Source organism: Haemorhous mexicanus, chromosome 4 (assembly GCF_027477595.1).
Source record: "Haemorhous mexicanus isolate bHaeMex1 chromosome 4, bHaeMex1.pri, whole genome shotgun sequence".
NCBI lineage: Eukaryota > Metazoa > Chordata > Aves > Passeriformes > Fringillidae > Haemorhous > Haemorhous mexicanus.
In genome coordinates, this window is record NC_082344.1 from 70,743,359 (window position 1) to 70,766,461 (window position 23,103).

Consider the following 23,103-nt stretch of genomic DNA (forward strand, 5'->3'; position numbering starts at 1 on the left):
ATGACAAATAGGTCCCTGTTACACGACAAAGAGCAAGTACAAATGCTCTAAATTGAATCAGTAAAAAAAAAACCAAAAACAAACTTTTTCTCCAACAAAATGAGAGATGTGTTCAACTATTCCACCAAAGAAAGGCAAAGTACGTAAGTCATGTAAGAGAATTCAACTTTCAGCATCTTTATAAGAGAAAGATTTTAACTAGAAGAGTTGCATACCTTCTGGAATCAGGAATATTAGAAGAAGATTCAAGGATCACTCAGGATCAAATAGCAAAGGCTACCTAAAATCTGCAAAACATTACTTCTCTAGACAAAAAGCAAATTCTTAAAAAATCAGTTTTCATGTCCTCATGGTTGTCAGAGGACCACAATCAGGATTCACTGGTCTGCATAAAGTAGCTACACTAAAGTAGACAAACTGCAAACACTTCATAACCTACTGTGAGCCCAAGCAAAACCAACTAGCTAACCAGTGAAAAGGAAAGCAACACTCAGAAAATGGTGAAACAAGCAAAGCAACAAAATGTTCTTAGGATCATGCAAGATATAATGGCTACTAAAAAACCCAAATTGTATCAAAATTTCTTTTCCCAAGTAAAAGTCAGCCTTCCTCTCAGCACATTAAACAGCAGGATGATACAATAGAACAGTTGTTCCTGCAATCAGCAAATGCTGTTCTGCTCAGTCTGGTCACCTACACATATCAGCTGAGTGGGGCTAGACAGATGGGAAGCTCCACCACCTGCTTAATCAGCAGCCTAAAGGCCTCTAACAAGAAATTTTGTATGACATTTGAGAATTAATCTGAATTTTAACAGAAAAAGGTATTTATCTAAAAGCATTTAATTTGTGACTAAAAATGATGCCTTCAATTTCAACTTACTTAATACATTAAAACACAATTTTTACCAAGGAAGGAGAACAAACTCAAGCCTAAAAAGATGAACAGACAAACATTAGCCAGGAAGGCACACCAATACATAAAAATAACAGCTACAAGGCTAAACCAGCTTGTTCTCATTTTCCAACTTCCTCTTTACCACCATTTTGTGAGCAAGTTAGTCCACAGTGGCACCCACCTCGATCCCACTTTGTCTGGCCAGTTTTACAGCTGTGTTGTAGTAGCCACAGCGCAGGAGATGTTCCACCATCATGCGATCCATGCGCTTCTTCTTCCACATGTTGGCAGCAGCCGGCTGGTCACTGCTGTGCTCCTTCAGGTGCTCAATCCTGCGCTTGCAGAGCTTCGCACTCTCATCTTCAGCCTGGATTGACTCAACGGCCTGAAAAGTAAAAGCTAACAGTAAGAGCTGCATGTGTTCAATCTCCTTTTAAAGCAAAACACAGTAATTGTTTGTAAGCATTCTTTATATGTTATACAGCTACTCTCAGTAGTGTCTCTTTTCTTTAGAAATATTTCCTATGGCAGTGCATAAGCTTCTGCATGGCTGGTTCTGTTCTGAGATATTCTTGCAAAGAAGTAAGTTTTGATCTATTTGGCATTATGAATAGATACATTTTTCTGCTCAATTTGCACTTTATCCAAAACCAGAAATGCATCAACCATGGCAGCAACTGCTGTAATAGCCTGCAAAGAGCTTTGTAAAGGTTTGCAGTCATGTGATCCAAAAAGGTGAAAAGCAAAATTTCCACCTCTAACCTATGCATGGCTTCTTCCTCCAGCAGCTGTCCTGCTGGATTAGTTCTACTCAGGAGTGATGCAGAGTAAACCCACATTACTTCTAATACACTGGAGTCATTTTAATCAGTCATGCAATAATGGAAATTACACAAATGGTTGGCTTCTTGGCACCTGTAATTCAAGGATCTAAAAGCAGTTTTTCAAAATCATCAGTTTTGTTAAACTGGTATTATTTTATATAACTCTGCTACTGTGGGAACGTGCATCTCTTGTTAAGGAGCTTTACTTAGGAAAACACATTTGTCCAGAAGAACTAGATTGATGATTTTAAACCAACATATTGGCATACCCAGCAAAAAAACACACACCAGTCCCCCAAGGTATTGCTACAATATTTTTAATTAAAACAAAAACACTCAGCTCAGTTGCTTTCCTTCAACCTTAGAGCCATCATTCTAAGCCAGCTGACTCAGTACACAGCATGTGACAACTCTGGGCCAGGTCAGCCTACAGAACTCCAGAAAGCTGGCAGAACTTTTATGTGCCCGCTAAGGTAAAGGCAAACCAGCAGAGGATGGTTACTACCTTTCCCATCTGCAATATATCACTGGTGATGCAATTGCAAGTTAGGCTGCCCTGTGGTGACTTTAAACTTGCTGGCTTGTGTTTGAATGACTGCACAGCTCCAGCAGCTGGAAGGCACAGGCAGAACCTGACAGGCTTTTGGCAGCCCAATCTGCACTCCATGCTGACACAGCGACCTTTCCAGAACTCAAACTACAGTATCATATATGGTACAGCTCCAGCTCTGGAAGCACAGGTTAGCTCTAATTGCATTTACCATGCCTGCCCATAGACAGACTTCTGGAAGGATCAGCATTTGAAAAGCAAAGTGAAATGAGAGAAAACTTTCAAGGAAAGCTCACTGAGATTATTCCCCCCCCCACCCCAATTAAGCCTGACTCTGATCTGGCCCTTGAAACCAAATTCAAGTATCTAAAACACTAGTCACTATACAAGAGTCTCTTAACATCCATGTAAACATCTGTAGCATAAGTTACTTTTATTACTGAAGTTGGAGTGATTTGTGCTGCTGACTTTAGCTTTATTTTGTAACATAGTTTGGAGACAAGTATTTTGTTTGAGTTATAAACTGGGTCTCTTCCTATTCAGGAAGAGACTGAAGACAAAATACAGTTTCACTTTTTAGATATCTGCAGTATTACCAGATGTGAAGGCAACCTTGAGAAATATTCTGAATACAACTAAGAACTTAAGGCAGCCAGGCACAAAGGTTAGACCCCTTCTGCTTCCAAAGAGCTCTTCTTATATGGCTTTGTATCTGGACCTATACAGCTCTTGCTGTTTTTTTGATCTTTCTAGGACGTTCAGAAAGGCTACAGATTCTTTTCAAAACCCTCTGAAGCAAGTCTATCTGGACTTGCCCTGCTGGATGTTAACTGAACTTGAGGGAACAAGCATATTAAACAGGATACAAAAGGGAAAACACAAAGGCCTAGGTTTCCCTAGGATCGTTTTCAGAACCTAAGAAACCTGCTGTGTTTTAAAGCTCTCTTTCAAGAGAGAGTAAGGTGTTAAAAAAAGGAACCATCCAATTCTATTATGGCCATCTCAGCAGTTCATGAGATCCATGTCTAAACACAGGAGGAAACAGAGATCCCACATGGGTCTAAAGGCTCTAAAGAAAACAATCATTTTGCTCGGGGCAGAGATTATAGAGAAGACAGCTGGGAGTTGAGGGTTTGGAGCAGAAACAAGACCTTTGTATTTCAGAGGACTTTTACTGTTAAATAATTTTTTTTGGCCTTTTGTTCTTTCTGAGTAGCTATAAGATTCTCCAGAGTCTTTCAGGCAGTCAAAAACAAATGAGCAATTAATCTAAAACGGAGCTTTGCACCCAAAACACTCAGCAATGCCTTCAGACACACCCCCACAGTCAGCAAAGCTTTAACAAGTAAATAACTTTTACTCCTCCACATCATTACTGCACACCTACCAGCAACATACAACACCTCTTTCAGAAATAGCTCCTATTTTTCTGTAAGTAAGAGAGAAGTGAAGAAAACATATCCTTTAAGACCTCTTTAAGGCTCACAATCCAAGGATGAAAAGAGCAATTAATTTATCAAGTCTTTTGCAGAACAGCTTTTCAACACCAGGCTAACTTGTTCAAGCAGAAAACCCCAAATCAACACACATGACAGCGTTATTTTCATGTTGCAAACCTCCAAGGTATTTTGATGCTTCACATAGTACTGTCACAAGATTTATATCTGTTGGTTATTTCATTTAAGTTTCAATAAAATGACTCTGCTTCTATGTTTCATCTATTTATTTTTGGAGAAGCACTGCTCTCAAGTCAGGCGACAGAGCTATTTCCATTTTTCTGCAAGACTTGTTTCAAGTAAGTGTTCTGATGACTCTGGGGATGAGTAATATTCCCATCCAAAATAAGGACGGCTTATACCTCTTCTGAGAACATATACATCTTTTTCTAAGAAAGATGCGGTAAAGGCATGAAAGGCTCGTTGTATTTTGTTCAAGCTTACAGCCAGAAGCAGGTTATCCTGCCAAATTTTGTTTAAAAGGCTCTTAATATTCCCTAGGAATCTTTGAAATTTCAAGTTGAGTGATTATAAAAAAATTTCAAGTAACAATCCAGGACAACTTGCACTTTCTTCTCCAGAGAATTCTTAACACTGCATACAACTATTCCTGCATTGGGGGTTTCCCATTTTTCAGCTTCATCTTCTACCTGTTTTGCTATTCCAGTGATCAATTAATTCAATTACACAAACCTTTCCATTAGACAAGCAGGAACTGATACAAATCAATTCATTTTGCTACTATTTCTTTTCTGTTAGTAAAGAAAGTCCTTTTCAGGACTACAAATACATATTAGTTTTACCTCTCAACAGAAGTTTGTTATACTTAGACAAGGACCACCAAATTGTGTTTCTTAAGCACAGTGAAGCAAAGTTTCACTGCGCGTCCCAAGGCTTTTAAAGAGCCAGTAATTCTCTGAAAAGTATCTTGAAAAGAAAATCCAAGCAAAGAGCACTGCACTGAAGGTAGAACAGCACTCACCTTGCGTTTCAGAACGCTGAGCTTTTCAACGACTCCATCCAGGAGACTGACAACGGAGTCCACAGCGGGACAACTGCTCAGCGTCTTCTCCAGCTCCGCCACCACCATGGTCACGTGGCTGGTCTCCCGATCAATGTTCTTCTGGGCAGCTCGAAATCGTTTGTTCAGTGTTTCATATGGCACCTGAAGCAGAAATAGCAAGTCATTAGAATTTCTGTATTTAAAAAGTCAGGTCCTCTAGAGCTTAGAAAGAATGATGACTTCATCTTATGCAGCCCAAAGAGTACATTGGTTCCAGGGGACTAGAGGTCATTGATTGAACTTGAGTTCCCATAGTAAAACCCTTATTTAAGTTCTCTCAGCAAGGAGCTCACACTTCAAAGATTATAAAAAGGCAAGAGGAAAAATGCTGCAGTTTCTTGTCTGATACCAGGTTCACCTATCCTGCTTTGGCTGTAGGAAGCACTGATGGAAACAATCCAGGGACAACAGAATATGAAGACAAATTTGTACCTATGAAAGGAAAGCTACAAATTAAACCACAACTAAGAGATCACCCTTCAGACCCTGACTTTCTAATTTTACATTTCTTCCCTTCACTAATTCATTAAGAAAGAGAAAGTTATCTTTGAGAGAAAGCATGTATAATGCATATTGGCTACTGAAAAATTTATACATACTAGACCAACAGTTATTCAGGAAATTCAACAAGTCTCCTGCATACCTCTACCCATGAAAGACTAATTTTAAAAAGTAGTATACACTTTGTACATACAAGGGCTATAAGGAATGCCAAGATAAACCCATGTAAATTTTCTTTTAGTGATAAAAGCCTACAATGTATTACTAAACTGGTTAATTTTTTCTAATGCTCCATTCCTGAGTTAAGAGATTTGCCAGTCTTGGAGGTCTCCTGTCCTACTTGTCCCACACCTTTGTGGAACAGTTGAATCAAAACTGCTACTGATGGCCATTAGGGACACATGGATGGGAGCTGTCTACAGCTTGGGGAATGATTTGGGAAGTGTTAAGATGCTTCCACTACAGCGGCAGCAAAAGCAATTTAGACAGGAAGTTCTATTACTTCACAGAAACAGGAATTTTTAAAAACATTTCAGTGCTATACACTTAATTCAGCCATATCTTTAATCTTTAAAAAGTCTATGAGAAGTTCTTTCAGGTAGTTATGATAATCTTGATTGCTTTTCCATTAATCAAAGGCATAATTTAGATAGCAATCAGATTATCCATGTTAAAGGTAAAACAGGAAGCACAAATCAGTGCTCTGTTTGGTACATATCACGTATATGTTTGATTACAAATCTTTCAAGCATATAACTTTTAATCAATTATATCAAGGGCTCAGTTTTCCTCCTTCTAATTATCTGCATGCAAGGAAGTATCCCCAGGGGCCACACCCCTTCTGGGCTCTATTAGCCAAGAGGTTCCTATAGTTCCACAGCAATTCCCCATCAGAGAACAGTTTGGTTCACAGGAAGGAAGGTAAGCCAAAGCATTTGCTTTCCAAGGCTTTGCATTACCTACAAGAGGTCATGCTGCTTTGTAGTAGTAATAAAAGACAGGATAATCCTGATAAGATATGAAAGGGCTCCTCTTCTCAAGACTGAAATGGTCTATTTAATGGTTCCTGGTATCTCAAACTAAGACCCAAACAAATGACAGGACAAGACTCTACCACAGAAGGCACCAAGCCAAAACAAGTATTTTCCTTATATATTTTGCTCTAAAATCCCAGCAGTAAACCCAGCCAAAACTCAAGCCACATAAACCATGACAAATAATAGGCTTCAAAACCAACTTAGTAGCCTATGTAACAACCTTCCATCCCCAATCCTCTTTTCTTTTTTCCATTTGCACAAAAAATATGAACTATTTTAAAGACTCACTGATAAAACGGATGTTCTAGGAGGCCATTATTTTGACATCTCATGTTTTTGAGCATGGAAACTTATTTCCAACTCTAAGACTCAATGCCAGACAGCATTAAGACAACTTCTTCCCTTCTTTTTGCTCCACTGCATCTTACTGTTCACCAAAAAATATTTCTGCAAGTATTTTGCTAATCAGCTTTCCATGCCACACTGAAAATCTGCATGAATAAAGACTTTCATAATTTACTATTAATTTGAGGTACCTATTTTAGTACAGAAAATGCTTTTGTTAAATTTTGAGCAGTCAGCTGGACACAGATCTAGTCAGTTGGGGAAAAAAAGTCTGTGTTTAATCTTCCTTTTCCCTAGTTCCTTATCTGCACTCAAGAGCAGTAACAGCACCCATTTCCTGTGCTGTCTCTTCAGCATGCAGAATTCTGGCACAGTTTGTGTTCATATGACATTTAGAACAATTCAACTTTCAATTTCAGCTGGTAACACTATATATCATTTAGAATGTCTAGGTGCAATAGGTTTTTGAATCTTCTCTTAATTTTTTTTTCCCTTACTATAAAAACAATCTGAATGACTTCTGTGGAAGAGACTGAGTTGAAATGTTTCCACTATATGTTCTGAAAGTAAATAAAAGTAAACATATTGAGAAACATAATTTAGTGTGTCATAACAAGGGATATTAAAGGTACAATGAAATTATTTGCATAACTGGAGCTGACAGTAAATACCCTTTACCAGAGATTTTCATAATTTGCACAGGCACTTGTTTCTTATTATAGAGCCAGCAGTTTTCATGAGAATATATCTGAATCATATCTAGGTACGGATTTTACACTTACTTTACAGAGACAGAATCTGTGAATGCCAAAATTTAGAACTACATTTCTTACAAAGCAGGATTTTATCTTGAATTTGCATCTTTATCCACTGGTTCTTTTATTACTCCTCCAGCTCCAAAGTGCCAAAAGACCCAGCACTGGCTTGCTTTACTGCATAACCTTTCACAAGTTACAGGCACTGTACCAACAGGAGCATTTCTTTCCACCAATAATGAAAGTTAATGAAAGGAGAACATATAAGAAAGTGTTCTGGACAATGCAATTTAAAAAATTTTTAAATATCGTTCACTTGATTTTCAGGTACCATCTGAAAATGGCTGGAACACTGTGAACACCAAAGTTTTCAAACTAAGAGACAGATACAAGATTTATATCTCATTAATTGCCATAAACCTATTAGAGACTTGGAATCTTTCCTGCCAGTACCATTCTGTGACCAAACCTGGATTACACATCATTATTTAGAGACAAGAGAGACCTACAGAACTCAGCCTAGGGAAGCATTACCTTAAGGAAAAAAGAATAAATCAGCTACTAGAAAATTTGAAATAAAGCAGCAAGTACTGACCAGAATATGTTCTGTATAAGCACAATACCAACTTGTCCTACTCGTTAGAGCTTGAAAAGCCACACCCAGTTGGCTCATATGGTGAGCATGCAAGAGGATACAAAGGAGAGTTGTAAAATATTAGTGGGCAGCACATTTAAATCCAGTGGCACTAAATAGATTCTGCTCCTTTTGTTCACCAGCTTCCACAGCTGCAGACACATTATTCAACCTAAGCATGCACTAAACCAGGTCAAACTTAAACCTAGTGAAAAGGAATTTGACTGAAGTTAGATCAACCTACACAAGGGGTAAAATTCCAGTAACACAAGTTTTTCCAAGATCAGAATTTTGTTGTGATGTGAAGGAAAGTCTGCTTGGCTGGAGGCTTCTGCAACTGTAGCGTGACTGTTTCCAGGTGCTAAACACTAACAAAAAAACAGAGACAACTGATTAATCTGATCCAAATATTTTCTTATTTCAGGAGTTACTTCACACTGTTTTCAGAAAGCCAAAAAAGTAGTGTGCTGTCCCAGAACATGCTCCAACAACCTCTAGCTGTGGAGACAAGACTTAAAGAGGATTGTTCTGGGTGTACAAGCTTGAACTGGTGGAAGAGGAGGAAGGACTGCCAGGAGAGCCACATGTTGATCACTTAGTTGAGAGCAAGGAGTAGAAAACTGCAGAGCTAAGGATGTCAGGGGGAGTTTTTAAGTGTACACTTGGGAACTCAACTGTGAAGTTTACTACCTGGCCTTCAGCCCAAACACAGTCCTCTTCCTGCCCATGAATGCAAATAAGGTACCAAAGCAGGGCAGAGTTCTCAAATCATGAAGTGGCTAAAACTATTCAAATTGGGCAACTGTAGGCAATCTTTCTTTTCAAAAGCCATATCAAACATAACTTGAAATACCCTTAAGCTGAGTGAATTTAAATATATTTTCATAAAAATAAATTTTTCAGCAAGCCATTCACTTACTGATTCCATTTTCTTGAGTTTTTTGAAAATACATTAAAAATAGAAAAAAACCCAGCCAGTGTTAAATGCTTGCATATGTTGTAACCTGATGTTTTGCAAACTGTACACACTTCAAGTGTTAATTATCAGCCTGCAAACAAATATTTAAAGAAATATAACTTGAAGCCAACTGCATACAGGAGTGCATCAAAACAAGTGCGAGCAGTTGGTGAAGGGAGGCAATCTTGCCCCTCTACTCTCCTCTTCTGAAGCCCCTCCTGCAATGCTGCACCCAGCTCTGGGCCCCCAACACAAGAAGGATTGGAACCTGCTGGAGCAAGTCCAGAGGAGGCCACAAAGGTGATCAGAGGGCTGGAGTCCCTCTGCTGAGGGGACAGGCTGAGACAGCTGGGGGCGTCCTGCCTGGAGAACAGAAGGCTCTGGGAAGACTTTGCGGCACCTTCCAGTACCTAATGGGGCTACAAGAGATCTGGAGAGGGACTTTTCACAAGGGCATGGAGTGACAGGACAAGGGGGAATGGCTTCAAAATGGCAGAGGCAGGGTTTGATTGAGGGATAAATTCTCTACTGTGAGGGTGGCAAGGCCCTGACACAGGTTATCCAGAGAAGCTATGGATGACCCATTTCTGGAAGTGTTCAAGGCCAGGTTAGATGGGGCTTTCAGCCTGGTCTAATGAACATGGCAAGGAGGCTGGAATTAAATATTCTCCAAGTTCCCTTCAAAGTAAACCCTTCTATGATTCTAAACCAGCTAATCCTTTACACAGTGTCCTACAAGGCATATTGCTTTTACACTCATTATCAAGACTTTACTGAGATTCATTTTTCTTCTCTTAAGGTTTTCTGAATGTATGTACATGTGCACACTTTGTACTCTCTCCATAAATCAAATATATAGAAACTGCTGCTGACTATACAGAAACATTCCCACCTCAGCTCTTGCTTATCTCTACATACTTACAGAAAAATGCCTTTAGAAAACCTGTGATGAGAGCCTACCATCTATACAGCCTTTAACAATATGAAAAGGGAGAGGAGAATGCAGACCATTTTCTCCTCATAGAAGTTTGTTAATTATAGCGATCAAAGCTTAAAAAGCTCAATGGCATTTATGTTGTTGGAAGTCAGACATCCAGACTGGACTTATGCTCATTGTAGCACCTTGAATTCTATTAAGCAGCTGCATGCCATTTCCAGAATGTGGCAAAATTTCAGCCTCTTGCACACCTGCAGCTTCTACAACAGACACAGTCACTCACTGAGCACCTGGGGTTGGAAAACAAATTGAATACAGACACTGCTGAAGGGCTCCCTGCTTGGGATAGAGTACAACATAACAAAACAAACATGAACTATGGAGAGATCTTTTTTGCAGAGGTGTTGTAGTTGTCCAGCCACAAAAGCCTTCTGAGTTACAGCTAGAAATGCAGCTCTCATTACCATCACAGCCAGCATATACATCCACTTAATTCAACTAGACTTCAAATAATTAATTGCAATTACCAGAACCTTGCAGACACCAGCAGCTTAAGGAAGATGAAAAGCATCCACAGAATTGAGTTTGTGACCCAACTACCAAGGACAACAAGGTCTCACTTCTAAATGCCTTCTCTGTCTTTACTGGTAAGGTCTTCTCCTAAGCCTTCCTCATGACGTATGAGCAACTGAGTCTGGGGAGAGAGGTACTATTCCCTCATGTAAGAAGTCCAAAGCAAGCTGAAGATACACAAGTACATAGGAGCAAAAGGGAGGAAAGTAGAGAGCTCTTGGATGACACTGCAAACCTGCTATCATTGCTGGAATGTCACAGTGAACAAGAAAAGTTGTCCATGACTGAAAAGAGCAATTTAGTGCCTCTACTCTAAAAACAGAGCCTGGAAGATCACAAAAACTACAGGCTGGTCTGCCTCATCTCAATTCTCGTGAAAGTTACAGAAAAAAAAACCAAACCAAAACCCCCAACCATTTCCAATCTTATAACGGTGACTAGGAACAACAAGCCCAGACTTGTCATATGCAAATCAAGGTTGACAACATTGTTTGCTTTCAGATGAACTGTCTTTGAATGGCAGGAGCACACTGGCAGCCCTTCATGCCAATAGCAGTGAGGTTTCTGACATTGTCCCACTTGTGGCCAAACGGGAGACTTGGACTCAATGGCTGAACACAAGATGGGTTAGGGACTGACTAGTCAGGCTCTAAGAATAATGGTCTGTGGTTCCAAAGCTTCCTGGTGGCCAATTACAAGTACTGCTTGTCTCCCCAGGAATGTTATCAACTCCAACAAACATGCCATCTTCAACCATCTGCACTATAGAACACAAAGCTCACAGAGGGCAAACTGGTGGAGTGCTTGATAAATGAGTGTCAGAGCTGCCATTCAGAAAAAATGACATACTGGAGAAATACACCAAGGACTTTATGCAACATAATAAAGGCAAACAACAGGGCCCAATATCTGGCACAAAACCACTCCAGCCTTTAGCACTGGTTGTGGAATAACTGGCAAGGACCACCACTGCAAGAAAAGATGCAGAGGTCCTGATGGACAGCAGGTGGGATGTGAATCAGTAACAGGCCCTCAAGGCAGTGAAGGTTAACCCCATCCCAGGCTGCATTAGCAAGACTAAAGGCAGTGGGTTGAGAGGAGTGATTGTTTATGCTCAGCACTCATGCAGACTCATCTGGAATACTGAGTCTGGTTTTTGGGTCACTCCCCTTCTCCCACTAAAAAAGAGATGCTGACAACCTGGAGAGAATCCAGAAGGCTGCCACCATGACAGTGAGCTGGTTGGAGGATTTAAAAAAAAAAAAAAGTCCAAGAGGAGAGGGGCAGGCTTGTTTCCTTGCAGAAGGGAAGGCTACAGGGAGCTGGAAGTGGCACAATCTGATAAAGGCTTTCTACCACTGAAAGGTGAAGGTCACAGATAAGAGCCAGCCAGACCTTCCGGAGTCACAGAGCAAAAAGGAAGGAGGCTGAGTTGAAAACTGTCACTAAAGAAAATTCCAGCTGCACATAAAAACATATTTCAATCTGAAGACTTGGTAAGCATTGGAACAGCAGCCCAGAAAGGTGACAGAATCTCCACCCTCAAAAACTTTCAGAACTTGGCAGAACTCCGAGCAACTCAGATTAGCTTTGAAGTTAGCCAAGGTTTGAGCAGAAGCCTGAATTTAACACTGTCTGCAGAAGTACTCTCCTACCTTAATTTAATGAATTCATCTTTGCTAACTTAGACATCAAATACACTTCCATATGAAGATCTGAATGACCATACCAGATAAGACCAAAAATCCCCTCTCTGTCACTATCTTTTCTCTGATGATATCCAGAAAGAGGATGGCACTTGAAAAAAGGCAAGAACAAATTTACTAATTCCAAAGTCTCACTGGACTTCTTGAGCCAGAGATGGGAACTTAATAGTAGAAACACCACAGGGTGTTTCTCACTCATGAACTCTTGTTGCTGTTGACCAGAGTTTTAGCACTGCAACATCCTGTTGTGAGATATTTCACAGGCTCACAACTATATGAAGAAATACTCTTTGGTTTTGACTTTTCAACTGACTTGAAACCCTTTTGTTCTTGTTTTGGAAGCAAGAAAGGGAACCCTCTCCTTCTCCTACATACTTCTCACATATCTTGAGACTGGAGTGACTCTTTGAACCATTCCTTGAAGACAGACATTCCATCTCTCTAATCATTCTCACTTTCCTGTAGCCATTTTCCAGTTCTACTAAACCCTTTCTCAGGATGAGAGAAGGGAGAAAATAAGAATAACTCATACTACTTGAGAGAAGAAAAACCATGGATTTTAACTGCTGTGTATTGAGTTCTCCATTCTTCCCTTTCCCAACACTTCTGTCCTGTGTTTGTTAACATTAACCTGGCCCCTCACACAAAACATTCACTATTAGGTCTGAGATCCCACTGATCAATGATGATCATTTCCAACTCAGTTATTATACATATATATAAGACTTGGATTCATTTTCTTTCCACCATACCTAAAAACTGTATCACACTGCACTTGTCTATACTGAATTTTATATATTTTAACACCCATTCAGTCCTTCACTATTTTTTCCTCTAATGGTTCACACTTTGGCTACATCTGTAATACCTCAATTATCTTAGTATCATCAAGGAAACTGCTTCATTTCAGCACTTACATTTTCTTTCAGGCTGTTCAAACAGCTGAATAACACCACGACGCCAGCAGAATCCTAACACAAATCTTCCTCCATCAGCGAAGCTGGCTACTAAATCTTGATGTTTGTTTTTTTATCTTGCCCAGTTTCTTATCTGCATAAGGACTTGAGTCTTTCTTGCAAGAGTTCCTGGTAAGGCTTATCTCCAAAAAACATTCAGTAATATAAACTATCAACCAAGACCACCTCACTACCTACTTCAGTTTTTTAAAAACAACTCCAATAGCTTTATATGGAACGCATTTTTTAAATGTCACATTAATTGATGTACATTATTCCATACTGGATTAGTCAAGATACTATTTCTGCATCAATAAGCCATTGGCTGGAAGGGAAAAATCAATTATACATATTAAAAATCTCACTAAAATTTTACTTTAAGTAGAAGCATGGAAACAGTCTTCTACATTGTCTTTCTTCCACAGCTATCCAAAAAAAAACCCCAAACTACTTCAGCATTTATCAGAGGATTAAGAGGAGCATTCAACACAGGAAAAAGGGATTTCTCCCAAAATAAAAAAGCTTTTTATAATGAGTGTTATGTGCTGCCTTTCTCCTCTTTTGGAGGTGTTGGATATTAGGCCAAAGTCTAATGGCCACTGTGCAAAAATCCAAAAACCACCTTGATGCTGCCCACAAGTTTTTCTAACTGGTACAGACCAATACTGAAAGACTGAATTACAAATTTCTTTCATGACTGAAGTTTTGAAAAAAATGTAAGCCTTTATTCTTCTCCAAATCATTAGCCTTACATTAGACTTTCAGCACATCTGGTCACACACTACAACACTGGCCAAATTCCTTCTTTACTTATGGAGATTCAACTCTAAGGAGCTCCAAATAAAAATGGAAACTAAAACACAATCACTTTCAGATCACAAGATTACTCAAAATGTTTCTAGTCCACAGTAACTGCATGGATGAAACTAGTTCAGATGCAGCAGAAAAAAGTAAAAAACAGTTTGTATAGCTACCATTTGGTTGTTGAGAATTATAAAGTGAGACTTCAAAAAAGTCAATTGAAGGAAGAAATTGAAGGAAGAAGTATTTGTTTATATAAGATCATTAACTATTCTCCAGACTCCTGTTAACAGGAATTTTCAAAGTTTCTAAAAACTCATTTTCATAGAGCAGAGTACAGACAACAGAAACAAGCATCGTTTACACAGGCTTACAATTGTGTAAAGAACATCCATTTTCTTTCTGTATTTGACATAAAGTAGTTAATTGAGTCTAACTGCTACAAATTCCTACAGAGGGAACTTTTAACTATATATCCTGACTTGACAGATCTCTGTGTGCATCCTTAGTGTTAAAGTATCTTGGCTGAAAGTAACCCCTTCCCACATAAAATGTGATTTTTTAAAAAACATAAAGACCTACATTGTGTATCTTTTCAAATTAACTCAGTCATGAGCAGGACGGAGTTAAAAATAGATTTGTAAAAATTTTATCAAGTACATGAAGTCACAAAACTAGGTGGAAAAAAAAAAAAGAGTTTCAAGAAATATAAAATAAAAAGAGTCCTACCCGATTAGGTGGGGGGAACCATTACAGAACTATGCTCTCCTTTCAAGGGTCACAAAAATGCTGTGCTTCCTCTCCTCAACTGTGTTAGCTTATAACACCTGAAAAGCACCAGAGATTTGTATGAATCTACAATCTCCAAGACAATTCTGTTGAAGACTTTGAGATAAAAGTAAGATTTTTTTCAAATGCCCCTACATGAAATTTAGGCTGGCCAGACAGCTAGGGCAAGCAAGAGAGGCGCAGTGATGAAACTGCCTTTCAGAAAACTAGAAGCAAAGACAACTTAGCACCACTTCAAGCAAGAAAAACAAGGAAATAAAGGAACATGTAAGAAAAATTAAGCATCTCCTGAAGAGTTTTAGTAAACAGTGTTAAGAGAAAAACTAAACCCCACAAATAACACCTTCAAGCATTCAGTCTCACGTTTTCTTGAGACTAAATTATAACAACATGCTCACCGCTTCAACAAAACAGAAAAGTAGAGGACATCTATTATATGTGATGCAAAAGAAAAATGAGGCAGGGTACAATACACTACTGAAAATTTTCCCTCAAAGAAGTAACAATTAAGAACTTCCATGCAGAATTACTGAAATTCTGTATTTTGGTATAGTTCATTTTTTCCTCAACGATTCTTGGATTACTTCAGACCAGAGTCAGTATCACTATATCATTATTTGTCACTGGACTTATCCAAAATGTAAATGATATCAACACCTCTTCAGTGAGCTCTTATTAATTCCTCAAAATAGTAATAGTTTTTCCTTGTTCTAGGCAAAATCAGAAAAGGAAAATAAAGTTAAAAGAGTAGTAGTATATTTGAGGAATAGATGGTTTAAAATACGACACGATTTAGGTTAATTAGGTAAAAGCATTAAAATAAAATCTTGAAGAGATATAGAGCCAAACAAAGAAATTTCATAAGCCTAAAAGGAGTTGGAAGTAATCTGGATTATTTAAAACCAGTTCTTTTTAAAAACATTATCCATGTTTTGGAAGGGTAAAGCCTAGTAGCTTGCCTTAGTTACAAAGAAGTCAGTTTTACAAATCGGGAAGACAGTACTGTGTATTCCAGAGCAGCTGTGTCTCAAAAGAAACCATCATTATATTATTCAAAGCTGCTACTTCAATACAGGAGAGAATGAACAGCAAAAATTCTTGGGCCATCCATCTGCTACACACATACTTAGTCAACAGAAGCAATCACACTCCTTCACAATATTATCCTGTTACACGAACTGCACGTAACTTATTTCTGAATACATTATCAACTTCTGAACAAGGCTTCCTACAAGAAAATTAAGTGCTTTACAAAGTGATTTTGCAGTTACAGAAAATTGTCTTACATCCATATAAAAGGAAGTTGACAGCCATTTTAGAGCCCTGTCTAGAACTACCCTGAGGACATCAGAGGCCAGTCCCCTTCAAGGCACTTGTTTATAGCTGCCACCCTGGACTTACACCTCAGAAGAAATGTCTTTGTTTTTCTTCTTTTAATAGAAATACTGGAGTACTAGCAAGAACCTAATCATTGCTCACTGGCCAAAACTGAGTTGCAAAGCTAAGGTCACTCAGCAGGTTTGCGTCCTGAGCAAGTGCTTCCACTTGTTTTGATCCTTCTCCAAATATTTGTTCATTTTAATCACAGCACCACCTCTTTACTTCTTTAAATGAAAGAGGTTATTGTCCTTCTGTGTGTTTGCATAGTCCAGACACCATGATACTGGCTAGAGATCCCATTTCCAATCAAATTGCTCCCAAAATAACCTATTCCAGCCAAAGTGACAGCATTTCTTGTAAGACAATTAAGCATTATTGATTCAAATTAGCAGACCCATGTCAGAATACATGAATGACCAAAGTTCTACTCAACGTATTATCTCTTTTACTTTCATGTTCACTGATTTACAAGTCCAGTTAATCCACAGAGCTCTTAAAAAAGCTGAAGTAAATCAAAAGAAGTTGTGAAGTAGTTAAATTACTATCAAAATAAAAGTATCTTTAAAACTGCTTTATTTAAATCAAATATCACATATTGTAAGTAATCAATTACTTTGGCGTATTTCACATTCTGGGTTAGCAAATACGTCCTACATACTGTATCTGCAGGCTTTAAGTTGTGGGAGGCCAAGTGTACAATTCAGGCAGCTTTTTGACTTCACAAGGACTGATGGATCCTGTCAGTGTGTCCTTACAGCAAATCTGCCAGAACAGTACTTCCCTAAACCTGTGAGCCTGAAAGGCACACTCTTATGCTGATTATACAGGAACTACTGATTTGAAAGACAATGGAGAGATGCTTAGGGAGCACACCAAGTAAAGCATTTTCCTCCTGTTACAGTAGCTAGGAAATGTCTGGAGCTCATCTTTACTTATTTCCCAGCTCTTGAAAAACACACGCTATGCTAAGACTCAATTCCTGTTTTACGTCAACATTTAAAGATCCCAATGTGCTAGCTACCATACAAACATATTATTCCTACACCAAACATACACAAACCAAACTCACAAGATCCCAGGCCACTGTCCTGTGAAAACACTACAAATCAAGTATGGTGCAACTAGCAATTACAACATCAGGTAAGTGTTCACTTTGAAGATACTAACAGGAGATCTTCTGTAAGATGTTTGAGAATACCTTTCTTCAAGTATTTTCCTACAGGCACAATGGGGTACTAATAACTAAGCAACAGCTCTAGGTCATGACCATACTGTTACTGCCTTTTACTGTGTTTTCCTCCTTCATTAATCACTTTAAAATGTATTTTATAGTGAGTGGGCAGGGGTGGAAAAGAGACCAACGAGAGCCATATTCTTCAGCTACTGTACAACATCAAACTTCTTACGAAGTCCTAGCGTTAGCTTTTTCTTAAAAGAGTGTGTTTTAGAACAGAGTGTAGTGCAGGAAAACAACAGCAGTAGGAAAGATTTCACACTTGTTTGCTGACACACACACACACCATGTGTCAAAACAGGAAGTGCATTATTCAGCAGCACAGGAACGCTCGGCATGGACATTGAACACACTTGGTGAGTCAGAGCATCCAGGTTGAAGATGGATTTAGTGTGAGATAAGTGCTCATGATGAGTTAGTGCAGAGCTGTCACCAACATCCAGGCTTAGCTTATTTTGCCAACCTTCTGTCTGAAAAGCACTTAGATAACCCAAAAAAGGAGCCTAGAGAGAGCTGGAATGGGACTTTTTACAACAGCAGGTAGTGACAGAACAAGGGGGAACGGCTTCCAACTAAAAGAGGGCAGGTTTAGAATAGATATGAGGAATAATTTTTTTCACTGTGAGGATGGTAAAACACTGGCACAGGGTGCCCAGAAAGCTGCAGATGCCTCCTCCCTGGAAGTGTTCAAGGCCAGGCTGGATAAGCTTTTGAGCAACTTGGTGTAGTGAAGGTACACCTGACCCTGGCAGGAGGGCTGGAACAAGATGATCTTTAATGTCCCTTCCAACTCAAGCCATTCTATGATTCCATCATGATATGTATTTGTATCTTCTTACATTGATGTACAGACAGTGAACTAAATGTTACAAGTTGTTACTTCTGTCTTAAGTCCTGCTTGAACCACTTTCACTGAACAACTTCTGCTGCTACCTCTTCAAAGTTTTGTCAAAAGTACTCTTGACTCTTATAATTAGGTTCAAAACCAACTTAGAGTAAAGCTTATAAACGTGGGAAAAAAAATAAAGTACTGCAACCAGTTATGTAAAAAATTAATTGTGCACTTCTGCCTCACTGGGTAAAAAGTTGATTGTTCAGATGTTTGACATCTCCATTAGTGACCTGGATGATGGATCAGAGTGCACCTCCCCAGCCTGCAGAGGATATGAAACCAGGAGCCGTTACTATGCCAGATGCTTGCGGTGCCACTCCATGGATCTCACTGGGCTGGAGAAAAGGGCAAACAAGAACCTCATAAATTCAATAAAGAAAAATGTAAAGTCTTACACTTGAGAAAAAACAACCCTTTGGACCAGGACAAGTTGGAGACAACAGCCCGGGAAGCAGCTTTGCAGAACAGAGCCTGGGGTCCTGCTGGACAAATTGCCCATGATAGCAATGTGCTCCTGCAGCAAAGGCTACCAACAGCACCCTAGGCTGTGTTAGGAAAAACACTGCCAGCAGGTCAAGGAAGGTGATCCTTCCCCTCTAACTAGAACTTAGACCCACCCAAAAAGCTGCGTCCAGTTTTGGCTCCTCCATCCAACAAAAACATGGACATACTGGAAAGAATAAAGAGAGATCACTACCAGACTGGAGAATCTGACATGGGAAGAAGGGCTGAGAGGGCTGGGATTGTTCAACCCAGTAGAGGCCCAGGGGAAGCCTTGTCAAGGTGTGTGAATACCCGATGGAGATGACAAAGAAGATGGAGCCAGACTCCTCTCAGCAGTGCCCCGTAAAAGTAAAACAGGCAATGGGCACGAACTGAAATACAAAAAATTTCCTGTCAACAAAAGATTACATTCTTTTAGTACCACAACAGCAGTCAAACACTGCAATAGCTTTGCCAAAGAGGCTGGAATGCCCACCTCAGGAGACAACTGAGAACAGTCTAGTCATAGTGCTGAGCAACCTGCTCCAGCTGACCCTCTTGGAGGGCAGGCCACTGGACTAGACTGTCTGCAGAGGTCCTTTCTAACCTCAGCTGTTCTGTGGACTAAGGACAGACACAACACTCAATTCATATAAACCCAGTCTCGTACGTGTTTCCCTGTAACAATCCAAAAATTACATTTCCATGAGAAATTAGTATCTTATTAAATCTGCTGCCAGTATTTTCCCTGACAGAGCTGCCAACAAAAGAAACCAAACAGCAGCTCTGAGAAGGCACTGACATATCCTGTGCTTCTACAACTCTCCTGTTGCAACTTTTTTTTTAAAGCAGTAGCAAAGCAGCTAACCCAAAACTGCTTACCAGTAAACAGACCGGAATATTTCCAAAAGTGATCATTCCTGCTTTTGGGTCTTCCATCTTCCACTTTCGGGGTCTTAGCCTATACAGCTTGCTATCACTTTAATAATTATTTATACTCTAAAGATATGGATGAATTATCCAGCTTCCTGTCATCACTTGTTTATTATTTTCAGCAAAGAACTCTGATAACAATGTTTGCATTCATTCATTTTCAAATTGTCAGCTTTCATCTTAGATGCTCTCATCTGAGACTAGTAGAATTCCCCATCAGTAGGATGAAAAAAAAAAATTAAAAATTCCACAGCAGTTTGGTAGAAGAATAGCTGACAACCTTCTTATCCTTGAGAAAGGACTGGAGGGGGTGGGGGGAATATTCAAGAACTATTTTGTACACTTAAAGAGCTTCTCTAGATTCAGCTGAAGAGCTGTATTCACTTCCCCTGAGCAGAACTGCAGAAGAAGGGCTGAAGTATTTCCACTCCAGCAGCAGCCACAATTTAGCTCTGGAGCAGGGATTTCCCTCTGCAGTTTGAAGCACTCTTTCACATGAAAAGCGCTCTGTGGAACACACTGTAAATGTAGAACTATTACACAACTATTATCTAGTGATGCTGGCATGAGGAAGCTAGAGGGAGGAAACAGGAAGGATATAAATACAAGTCTGCAATCTTTTATATTTTACTCACATAAGGGAAAACCACCAGTGGACACAGCTCCAAGAGATACATCTGAGCTACTGTGTTGGTGAATTAAAAGACCCCAGGGGTACACATTCCTTTTACACAGCATTTAAATAAACTGGAAATAAAAATTCAGATTCTCAGTCCCACAGAAACCTGTAGGCATCTGACTTCTAAAGATCAAAACGAGATTTCATATCAACTTACTTCAGTAGACTTTAGCCTTAGTGTTCATTTCTCTGTGCTGCTTTTTCACCTCCACCAGTAAAATGTTTTGATATATGACTCACAGCTAAGAGCATTTCAGAGGACACATTCAAAAGATTTGAGCAGACACTGTTCTGGCAGGTTTTTTTAAACAATGAAAAATGTTACTAAAGATTACAGGAACAACCCAGAAGTTGAATGGCTGCTGGGAAGAGTCAATAAACATCACCTTTGCTTGGAAATTAAGAGTTTCAGTGAAAGGGTGTCTCAGCCTCTTACTATTTAGCTTGCTAACTTTGCAAACAACATTCCATTCTGTTATGTATATTTTTGTTGAGATATTTTAGGGGAAAAGAATGCTTGTGAAAATAAAAGAATTAGTCCAAAATATTCTCTACCTTTTAAATGGCTGGCACCTTGACAATTCATCTTAAGTCGTAAGCACCAAAACAAAAAACCCACTGACCCTCACTGCCAGTAATTTCTCAGGAATGTAGCAACCAAATCTGTGGTAACAGCTGGAATACACCTAAAATGCAGCCTTAAAACAATCTTCTTAATATTAAAAGCCTTCGCATTGCTCTGGCTATGGAAAGTGCCAGAGAGCTCTTTACAGGTATTTTAAAATTTAAGCCTTATGCTGTCAGGTTCAAAGTACTTCTGGGTGACAGAAAGGAGCCTTCCCATGTAAAAGGGGAATCAACACTTTGTCCTTCTGTTTCTCAGATCCGAGCAGAATGGAACTGGTGGAGGACATGCATAAGAAGAACATGGCCAGAGAACCTGCAGAACCAATACTGTAAAGAGCACACAATGCTCGCCGTGTGAAGGACAGCATGATCTCAGCACAACAAAGTTGACTTTGCATAAACATCTCCTATAGACGGCAAAATGTGGACACGCTGACACGAGAGATGTTTAAATAAGCATTTTGCAATAGAGATGCTTCTCCCAGGTCCCTTCCACAGTTGCTGCTATTTATGTGGTAAACCTCCTGTATATACAACACCAGACTGCAAACAAAGGTTCCCGTTGATTCCTATGAGCATCTCATCCTTGCAGTTCAACAGTTCTCGGAGGCACTGAGCGCTAAGGTCATCGCTGAGTCCTTCACCTGCCTCACAACACCTGCTTAAAGCCCAAGACCACCTAGGCAGCCCTGGGAGACCTCCATCCTGAAGGCAGACCCAGTATCTTAAGGAACAGCTTTTACCAAACTGCATTTTGCTTATTCGCCTCCACAGCCCTCCAGTACGTCTGTCCCTTTTTATATTTTAAGCTCATCTCCATCTTTGGGGGACCAAGCAGCCAGGGAACCATATTACACCGCCACCTCCACTCCCTCCCCTTTAACACGTCTCCTAACAACGCCACGTAGATCCAGATAATCATCTGGGATGAGCACTTCAGGCAGTCCTCGGTGTTCCTGAGGGAGTACATTCTACTCACACGCCCCAACCCCTCTCCCCCAGCCCGGCTTCGTCCGAGCCCACTCCCCCCTCACAGCACCCCGCGAGCACAAGGACCTCACTTCTCTCCCAGCTCCTTTCCAGCTCTTTTTGTGCCCCCAGCGTGGCCCGGGGGCCTCCCCCGTCCCCTCAGGGCACGGAGACACCAGGGAAGAGCCGCATATTCCAGGCACGTCCCTCTCCCTCCGCGGAGGGGGATGGGAAGAGCAGCAGCGGAGCGAGACGTCAAGCGGAGGAAAAACGAGGACAGGCGGGAACTACGCGACAGGAATCGCTCCCAACCTCCATCCCACAGCCCCGGGGCTCCCAAGGCGGGGAGAACGGGAGGGGAGAAGGGGCTCCCCCTCAGCGCTGCTCGGGCGGGACGCTGAGGGCGTTAACGCGTTCCCCCCCGCACCGGGGGCGGCCCGGCACCCACCTTGAGAGTGGGGTACTCCTGCACCTTCAGAGTCATTGAGAGCTGAGCGGCTGATTCCTGCACCGCCATCTTGGATCGGGCACCGGCCTCCCCCCTCCCTCCTTTCCCTCCCGCCCTCCTTCCCAGCGCGTCCCGGCGGGAGCTACCTACGGCGCGCGCGGCATGCCGGGAAACGGCGCACACCCCGCCCCGGCCCTCATGGACACGGGCCGAACCAACGCCGCACGCTCCCCCCCTGCCGCCACCCCGCGCCGCCGCGGCTTGGTACGCTCCGCGGGGGCGGTGACGGAGGGAGAGCGACGGCACTCCGGCCAATGAGCGGCTCCCTTCCTCACGTTCCCCCGCCGTGAGTGCTGGCACCACCCCCGAGCTCGGAGAGCCGCGCTTGAATGGGCAGCGGCGTGGGAATGGGCGGGGCTGCGTGGATGCGCGGACAAATCAAATGGGATTACGGCATCGGGATAGGCGGGATTTGGGGGGTTATGGACACCCAGCCACTCAGCGGCGGCAGAGAGCGATTTCCTACGACCCAATCAGAACCTTCTCTGGGGCTCAGTGGGCGGGGCCTAAAAGTAAATTTTGCTGGTGACTTCAAACGGCCGTTTTAACACCCCCGAGGTGTCCGGGAAGGGGAGG

General features: G+C 40.9%; 1 protein-coding gene across 3 annotated transcripts in view; it reads right to left on the reverse strand.

Moving 5' to 3' along the window:
* Positions 1 to 22,636, reverse strand: part of MAEA (macrophage erythroblast attacher, E3 ubiquitin ligase) — a 49,181-nt gene extending 26,545 nt beyond the window's left edge. Inside the window, exons 1-4 of one of the 3 annotated variants that reach the window (XM_059845358.1) lie at positions 22,468 to 22,604; positions 14,763 to 14,860; positions 4,750 to 4,932; positions 1,079 to 1,282 (exon numbers count right to left, since the gene is read on the reverse strand). In XM_059845358.1, the coding sequence (XP_059701341.1) occupies positions 1,079 to 1,282; positions 4,750 to 4,857 (312 nt within the window). In that variant the 5' untranslated portion in view covers positions 4,858 to 4,932; positions 14,763 to 14,860; positions 22,468 to 22,604. The other 2 variants (XM_059845359.1, XM_059845357.1) reach the window with 2 other exon arrangements.
* Positions 22,637 to 23,103: the final 467 nt, after the last annotated feature.